The 9,122-nt window shown below is 51.1% G+C and overlaps 1 protein-coding gene across 3 annotated transcripts in view; it reads right to left on the reverse strand.

Annotated features, from left to right (window-relative positions):
* Window positions 1-8,918, reverse strand: part of AMPH (amphiphysin) — a 1,422,934-nt gene extending 1,414,016 nt beyond the window's left edge. For all 3 annotated transcript variants that reach the window (XM_069613278.1, XM_069613276.1, XM_069613275.1), the window contains exon 1: window positions 8,770-8,918. In XM_069613278.1, coding sequence (XP_069469379.1) covers window positions 8,770-8,838 — 69 coding nt within the window. In that variant the 5' untranslated portion in view covers window positions 8,839-8,918. The remainder of the gene's footprint in view (window positions 1-8,769) is intronic.
* Window positions 8,919-9,122: the final 204 nt, after the last annotated feature.

A 9,122-nucleotide genomic window follows, 5' to 3' on the forward strand; every position in this document is an offset into this window, starting at 1 on the left:
GGCATGGCAGGTTGGTCCTACAATAAGGGGCATGCATAAACATGAAAGGGAAGAGCACAGCAGGAACGCTGAGCATGGTAGGTTGGTCGTACAATAAGGGACATACATAAATATGAATGGGAAGAGCACAGCAGGAACGCTGGGCATGGTAGGTTGGTCCTACAATAAGGGGCATGCATAAACATGAAAGAGAGGAACACAGCAGGAACGCTGGGCATGGTAGGTTGGTCCTACAATAAGGGGCATGCATAAATATGAAAGAGAAGAGCACAGCAGGAACGCTGGGCATGGTAGGTAGGTCCTACAATAAGGGGCATGCGTAAACATGAAAGAGATGAGCACAGCAGGAACGCTGGGCATGATTTGAGCATGGTAGGTTGGCCCTACAATAAGGGGCATGCGTCAACATGAAAGAGAAGAGCACAGCAGGAACGCTGAGCATGGTAGGTTGGTCCTACAATAAGGGGCATGCGTAATCATGAAAGAGAAGAGCACAGCAGGAACGCTGGGCATGGTAGGTTGGTCCTACAATAAGGGGCATGCGTAAACATGAAAGAGAAGACCGCAGCAGGAATGCTGAGCATGGTAGGTTGGTCCTACAATAAGGGGCATACGTAAACATGAAAGAGAAGAGCGCAGCAGGAACGCTGGGCATGGTAGGTTGATCCTACAATAAGGGGCATGCGTAAACATGAAAGAGAAGAGCGCAGCAGGAATGCTGGGCATGGTAGGTTGGTCCTACAATAAGTGACATACATAAACATGAGCACAGCAAGAACGCTGGGCATGGTAGGTTGGTCCGACAATAAGGGACATACATAAACATGAAAGAGAAGAGCACAGCAGGAACGTTGGGCATGGTAGGTTGGTCCTACAATAAGGGGCATGCGTAAACATGAAAGAGAAGAGCACAGCAGGAATGCTGAGCATGGTAGGTTGGTCCTACAATAAGGGGCATGCGTCAACATGAAAGAGAAGAGCACAGCAGGAACGCTGAGCATGGTAGGTTGGTCCGACAATAAGGGACATACGTAAACATGAAAGAGAAGAGCACAGCAGGAACGTTGGGCATGGTAGGTTGGTCCTACAATAAGGGGCATGCGTAAACATGAAAGAGAAGAGCACAGCAGGAATGCTGAGCATGGTAGGTTGGTCCTACAATAAGGGGCATGCGTAAACATGAAAGAGAAGAGCTCCGCAGGAACTCTGGGCATGGTAGGTTGGTCCTACAATAAGGGACATGCGTAAACATGAAAGAGAAGAGCGCAGTAGGAACGCTGGGCGTGGTAGGTTGGTCCTACAATAAGGGGCATGCGTAAACATGAAAGAGAAGAGCACAGCAGGAACGCTGAGCGTGGTAGGTTGGTCCTACAATAAGGGGCATGCGTCAACACGAAAGAGAAGAGCACAGCAGGAACACTGTGCGTGGTAGGTTGGTCCTACAATAAGGGGCATGCGTAAACATGAAAGATAAGAGCACAGCAGGAACGCTGGGTGTGGTAGGTTGGTCCTACAATAAGGGGCATGCCTTAACATGAAAGAGAAGAGCACAGCAGGAACGCTGAGCATGGTAGGTTGGTCCTACAATAAGGGGCATGCGTAATCATGAAAGAGCACGGCAGGAACGCTGGGCACGGTAGGTTTATCCTACAATAAGGGGCATGCGTAAACATGAAAGAGAAGAGCTCAGCAGGAACTCTGGGCATGGTAGGTTGGTCCTACAATAAGGGACATGCGTAAACATGAAAGAGAAGAGCGCAGTAGGAACGCTGGGCATGGTAGGTTGGTCCTACAATAAGGGGCATGCGTAAACATGAAAGAGAAGAGCGCAGCGTGAACGCTGGGCATGGTAGGTTGGTCCTACAATAAGTCACATACATAAACATGAAAGAGAAGAGCACAGCAGGAACGTTGGGCATGGTAGGTTGGTCCTACAATAAGGGGCATGCATAAATATGAAAGAGAAGAGCACAGCAGGAACACTGGGCATGGTAGGTTGGACCTACAATAAGGGGCCTGCGTAAACTTGAAAGAGAAGACCACAGCAGGAACGCTGGGCATGGTAGGTTGGTCCTACAATAAGGGGCATGCGTAAACATGAAAGAGAAGAGCACAGCAGGAACGCTGGGCGTGGTAGGTTGGTCCTACGATAAGGGGCATGCAAAAACATGAAAGAGAAGAGCACAGCAGGAACGCTGGGCATGGTAGGTTGGTCCTACAATAAGGGGCATGCATAAAGATGAAAGAGAAAAGCACAGCAGGAACGCTGGGCATGGTAGGTTGGTCGTACAATAAGGGACCTGAAGGTAAACCTGAAAGGGAAGAGCACAGCAGGAACGCTGGGCATGGTAGGTTGGTCCTACAATAAGGGGCATGCATAAACATGAAAGAGAAGAGCACAGCAGGAAAGCTGGGCATGGTAGGTTGGTCCTACAATAAGGGGCATGCGTAAACATGAAAGAGAAGAGCACAGCAGGAACGCTGAGCATGGTAGGTTGGTCCTACAATAAGGGGCATGCGTAAACCTGAAAGAGAAGAGCACAGCAGGAACGATGGGATGGTAGGTTGGTCCTACAAGAAGGGGCATGCGTAAACATGAAAGAGAAGAGCACAGCAGGAACGCTGGGCATGGTAGATTGGTCCTACAATAAGGGGCATACGTAAACATGAAAGAGAGGAGCACAGCAGTAACGCTGAGCATGGTGGGTTGGTCCTACAATAAAGGGCATGCATAAACATGAAAGAAAAGAGCACAGCAGGACTGCTGGGCATGGTAGGTTGGTCGTACAATAAGGGGCATGCATAAACATTAAAAAGAAAAGCACAGCAGGAACGCTGGGCATGGCAGGTTGGTCCTACAATAAGGGGCATGCATAAACATGAAAGGGAAGAGCACAGCAGGAACGCTGAGCATGGTAGGTTGGTCGTACAATAAGGGACATACATAAATATGAATGGGAAGAGCACAGCAGGAACGCTGGGCATGGTAGGTTGGTCCTACAATAAGGGGCATGCATAAACATGAAAGAGAGGAACACAGCAGGAACGCTGGGCATGGTAGGTTGGTCCTACAATAAGGGGCATGCATAAATATGAAAGAGAAGAGCACAGCAGGAACGCTGGGCATGGTAGGTAGGTCCTACAATAAGGGGCATGCGTAAACATGAAAGAGATGAGCACAGCAGGAACGCTGGGCATGATTTGAGCATGGTAGGTTGGCCCTACAATAAGGGGCATGCGTCAACATGAAAGAGAAGAGCACAGCAGGAACGCTGAGCATGGTAGGTTGGTCCTACAATAAGGGGCATGCGTAATCATGAAAGAGAAGAGCACAGCAGGAACGCTGGGCATGGTAGGTTGGTCCTACAATAAGGGGCATGCGTAAACATGAAAGAGAAGACCGCAGCAGGAATGCTGAGCATGGTAGGTTGGTCCTACAATAAGGGGCATACGTAAACATGAAAGAGAAGAGCGCAGCAGGAACGCTGGGCATGGTAGGTTGATCCTACAATAAGGGGCATGCGTAAACATGAAAGAGAAGAGCGCAGCAGGAATGCTGGGCATGGTAGGTTGGTCCTACAATAAGTGACATACATAAACATGAGCACAGCAAGAACGCTGGGCATGGTAGGTTGGTCCGACAATAAGGGACATACATAAACATGAAAGAGAAGAGCACAGCAGGAACGTTGGGCATGGTAGGTTGGTCCTACAATAAGGGGCATGCGTAAACATGAAAGAGAAGAGCACAGCAGGAATGCTGAGCATGGTAGGTTGGTCCTACAATAAGGGGCATGCGTCAACATGAAAGAGAAGAGCACAGCAGGAACGCTGAGCATGGTAGGTTGGTCCGACAATAAGGGACATACGTAAACATGAAAGAGAAGAGCACAGCAGGAACGTTGGGCATGGTAGGTTGGTCCTACAATAAGGGGCATGCGTAAACATGAAAGAGAAGAGCACAGCAGGAATGCTGAGCATGGTAGGTTGGTCCTACAATAAGGGGCATGCGTAAACATGAAAGAGAAGAGCTCCGCAGGAACTCTGGGCATGGTAGGTTGGTCCTACAATAAGGGACATGCGTAAACATGAAAGAGAAGAGCGCAGTAGGAACGCTGGGCGTGGTAGGTTGGTCCTACAATAAGGGGCATGCGTAAACATGAAAGAGAAGAGCACAGCAGGAACGCTGAGCGTGGTAGGTTGGTCCTACAATAAGGGGCATGCGTCAACACGAAAGAGAAGAGCACAGCAGGAACACTGTGCGTGGTAGGTTGGTCCTACAATAAGGGGCATGCGTAAACATGAAAGATAAGAGCACAGCAGGAACGCTGGGTGTGGTAGGTTGGTCCTACAATAAGGGGCATGCCTTAACATGAAAGAGAAGAGCACAGCAGGAACGCTGAGCATGGTAGGTTGGTCCTACAATAAGGGGCATGCGTAATCATGAAAGAGCACGGCAGGAACGCTGGGCACGGTAGGTTTATCCTACAATAAGGGGCATGCGTAAACATGAAAGAGAAGAGCTCAGCAGGAACTCTGGGCATGGTAGGTTGGTCCTACAATAAGGGACATGCGTAAACATGAAAGAGAAGAGCGCAGTAGGAACGCTGGGCATGGTAGGTTGGTCCTACAATAAGGGGCATGCGTAAACATGAAAGAGAAGAGCACAGCAGGAACGCTGAGCGTGGTAGGTTGGTCCTACAATAAGGGGCATGCGTCAACACGAAAGAGAAGAGCACAGCAGGAACGCTGAGCGTGGTAGGTTGGTCCTACAATAAGGGGCATGCGTAAACATGAAAGATAAGAGCACAGCAGGAACGCTGGGTGTGGTAGGTTGGTCCTACAATAAGGGGCATGCCTTAACATGAAAGAGAAGAGCACAGCAGGAACGCTGAGCATGGTAGGTTGGTCCTACAATAAGGGGCATGCGTAATCATGAAAGAGCACGGCAGGAACGCTGGGCACGGTAGGTTTATCCTACAATAAGGGGCATGCGTAAACATGAAAGAGAAGACCACAGCAGGAACGCTGAGCATGGTAGGTTGGTCCTACAATAAGGGGCATGCGTAAACATGAAAGAGAAGAGCGCAGCAGGAACGCTGGGCATGGTAGGTTGGTCCTACCATAAGGGGCATGCGTAAACATGAAAGAGAAGAGCGCAGCGTGAACGCTGGGCATGGTAGGTTGGTCCTACAATAAGTCACATACATAAACATGAAAGAGAAGAGCACAGCAGGAACGTTGGGCATGGTAGGTTGGTCCTACAATAAGGGGCATGCATAAATATGAAAGAGAAGAGCACAGCAGGAACACTGGGCATGGTAGGTTGGACCTACAATAAGGGGCCTGCGTAAACTTGAAAGAGAAGACCACAGCAGGAACGCTGGGCATGGTAGGTTGGTCCTACAATAAGGGGCATGCGTAAACATGAAAGAGAAGAGCACAGCAGGAACGCTGGGCGTGGTAGGTTGGTCCTACGATAAGGGGCATGCAAAAACATGAAAGAGAAGAGCACAGCAGGAACGCTGGGCATGGTAGGTTGGTCCTACAATAAGGGGCATGCATAAAGATGAAAGAGAAAAGCACAGCAGGAACGCTGGGCATGGTAGGTTGGTCGTACAATAAGGGACCTGAAGGTAAACCTGAAAGGGAAGAGCACAGCAGGAACGCTGGGCATGGTAGGTTGGTCCTACAATAAGGGGCATGCATAAACATGAAAGAGAAGAGCACAGCAGGAAAGCTGGGCATGGTAGGTTGGTCCTACAATAAGGGGCATGCGTAAACATGAAAGAGAAGAGCACAGCAGGAACGCTGGGCATGATAGGTTGGTCCTACAATAAGGGGCATGCGTAAACCTGAAAGAGAAGAGCACAGCAGGAACGATGGGATGGTAGGTTGGTCCTACAAGAAGGGGCATGCGTAAACATGAAAGAGAAGAGCACAGCAGGAACGCTGGGCATGGTAGATTGGTCCTACAATAAGGGGCATACGTAAACATGAAAGAGAGGAGCACAGCAGTAACGCTGAGCATGGTGGGTTGGTCCTACAATAAAGGGCATGCATAAACATGAAAGAAAAGAGCACAGCAGGACTGCTGGGCATGGTAGGTTGGTCGTACAATAAGGGGCATGCATAAACATTAAAAAGAAAAGCACAGCAGGAACGCTGGGCATGGCAGGTTGGTCCTACAATAAGGGGCATGCATAAACATGAAAGGGAAGAGCACAGCAGGAACGCTGAGCATGGTAGGTTGGTCGTACAATAAGGGACATACATAAATATGAATGGGAAGAGCACAGCAGGAACGCTGGGCATGGTAGGTTGGTCCTACAATAAGGGGCATGCATAAACATGAAAGAGAGGAACACAGCAGGAACGCTGGGCATGGTAGGTTGGTCCTACAATAAGCGAGATACATAAACATGAAAGAGAAGAGCACATGAGCACAGCAGGAATGCTGGGCATGGTAGGTTAGTCCTGCAATAAGGCGCATGCGTAAACATAAAAGAGAAGAGCACAGCAGGAACGTTGGGCATGGTAGGTTAGTCCTACAATAAGGGGCGTGCATAAACATGAAAGAGAAGAGCATAGTAGGAACGTTGGGCATGGTAGGTTGGTCCTAAAATAAGGGGCATGCATAAACATAAAAGAGAGGAGCACAGCAGGAACGCTGGGCATGGTAGGTTAGTTCTACATTAAGCGAGATACATAAACATGAACGGGAAGAGCACATGAGCACAGCAGAAACGCTGGGCATGGTTTGTCGTAAACTGCCAAAGGGCGGAAGGGATCAGCCTCGAGTTGGCCCTAAAATGGAGCAGGGCCCCCGCTCACCTGATCCTTGGTCCCCCAAAACATTGCTTCTTGTTTGTGATATGTATTTTGGGTATGAGTAATGGATTTTGTGTAATAAAGCTAACGGCCTAATCTTTTCCAGTTTACCTGGTTTCCCGTGGTGAGTATTACCAATGTATGAGATGTCAGGGGGAGGGATGGACTGGTCACTAGCTAACACCTTCCTTCTCATTATTTCGCCTCCCCACACTATGCCACTTCCTGGCTAATGCTCAGCCATGAATCTGTCTGTAATGCCCCAGTTGTATGTAGCAATGTGCCCCCTGCTTCAGCCGGTCCTCTCCTCAACACCTTTTAGACCCCAACATCGTAAAGCAGCTGCTTTTGGGAATGCACTGTTTTTGTAGTGCTGCTCATCTCAAGTACTCCTGGTGGACGCACTGACCCATAGCTACATTTAATACAAGATAGACGGATGGATGGATGGATTTGCACCGGTATTTCTGTTTCTGCTTGTATTTCATTCACTCCCTGTGTCTTCCCTGCATACAGGCACTAGCCCAACACTGCCCCTTCATGCCACTGTTGTCAGGCGGGCTGTGCCTCCATGCGACCCCTTCACTTGCTGCGCCTTGGCGTCACGCCTCCCTTGGATTGCTTCTGCCTCGGTGTCACGCCTCTCTTGGATGGCTTCTGCCTCTTCGCGTGCACCTGCCTCCTACGAGGGCAGGCTCTCCCGTGTCTGCATTCATCCCTCTTCCATCGCTCCCGCAGACACACGTGGTCTTGCCCCAATCTCGCATTCCACGTGCTTCTCTGATGCCGATACTCTCACACACACACACACCGTGCAGAAGCCCACAAGGACACGTGCAGCGCACACTGCTACGCACTCACTACCTTGGCAAAGTGAAAACGCATCACAGGACTGAAACGTATACAATTAAACCGACTCGTGATTTTTAAAATTTTAAAAAAGAGCCCCCGCCCTCCCCAGCGGTAGTGACTGGAGGTCTGCGTAGAAGGGTTTCAAAACACAACCCTGAAGGGCTTCCTTTCTGACGGGCGGAGCTCGGCTCACGTGTCTCGGCTATTAATATGCCGCCTTTGTCTGCTCTCCAACTCGCCTGACAGGCCGGGGTGTCCCCGGGGGTGCCGTGTTTCCCCTGTTTCTTTCTCCCCTGCATTCAGAGGTCGTTCATTGGGGTGCACTTGCTCCGTTTCCTCTTCTGGCCTCCAGAGGAAGGACGGGCTCTCGGTAGGTCGCGTTCACCTCTGCGCGTCCGTAGGAAGTTTCCATTGTGGACGCTCTGTAGAGGAGGCTCGGGCTGTTCCTCCGCAATATCGATCTGTCCCAGTGTCGGATCGACCCCCCAGCCTCCCCCTTCCATCTCCCTGCCGCCACCCCCCCCCACCCCCCAGCCTAGCCTGTGACTGCAGAGAAGGGGAGCAGCAGGAGGCAGCTGGTGCAGCACTGTGAGGCTGCCAGAGCGGGCACACTCAGTCTTAAAGGATTACTGTACAGGGAAGGGTGGCCCTGCCTCTGTCTGATAGCGGCTGCGCCTGGGGCTGCTATCTACGAAGGGGGTGGGTAGACCACCCTGGGCCAATTCTCCCCCGCACAGGGGATGGGAGCCCTTCTTTGCTTCTACAGCCATGGCAGGGATGGGAAGCGTGCCATAGTCGCCGGGCGTGAAATACGGTAACAGCCCCTGCACCTACACATCTCTCGGCCTCTCTGGCACCCACTCTTTCCTGGAAGTCAGCCCAAAACAGCAAACCCTGCGTGTCCCGACTCAGGCACGGGATTACTGCCTATCATCCGCCTGCCCGCTGCGTGTTCATCGCCCTCGCCGTGTACACATTACAAACGACAAAGGCGGCCGCAGCAACCCCCCCAGCAATAAGACACCTTGTTCTAGGTTGTGCTCCATTCACGGGCCGGAAACCCTCCCCAGCTCCTCGCCCCCATACCTTCTCTTGGGCCCTGCTGATTCGCTTCTGCACGTTTTTGGCGAAGACGCCTGATTTCATGTCAGCCATGGCTGCTGCTGCGGGTCCAGGAAGCCTAGTGAAGGAGAGAGTCCAGCAGCTGAGAAGCAATAGGCAGAGCCGAGCAAGAGAGGAGAGGGGGGAGGGACGAGCATTAGTGGGAGGGACCAGGCAAGATAGATATTAAAGGCACACCGAGGCGGGGGAAGATGGACAGCCAGGGGGGCCTCAACTCGCCCAAGGCTGTACGGTGGGACCCGTGGGCTAGCACCTTGGGCTGTACGGTGGGACCTGAGGGATAGCACCGCTAAGCTGCCTTCAGCACCCAGGACAGC

The sequence above is a fragment of the Ambystoma mexicanum genome, chromosome 5p (genome assembly GCF_040938575.1).
Source record: "Ambystoma mexicanum isolate Mex_15411 chromosome 5p, UKY_AmexF1_1, whole genome shotgun sequence".
Classification (NCBI taxonomy): Eukaryota; Metazoa; Chordata; class Amphibia; order Caudata; family Ambystomatidae; genus Ambystoma; species Ambystoma mexicanum.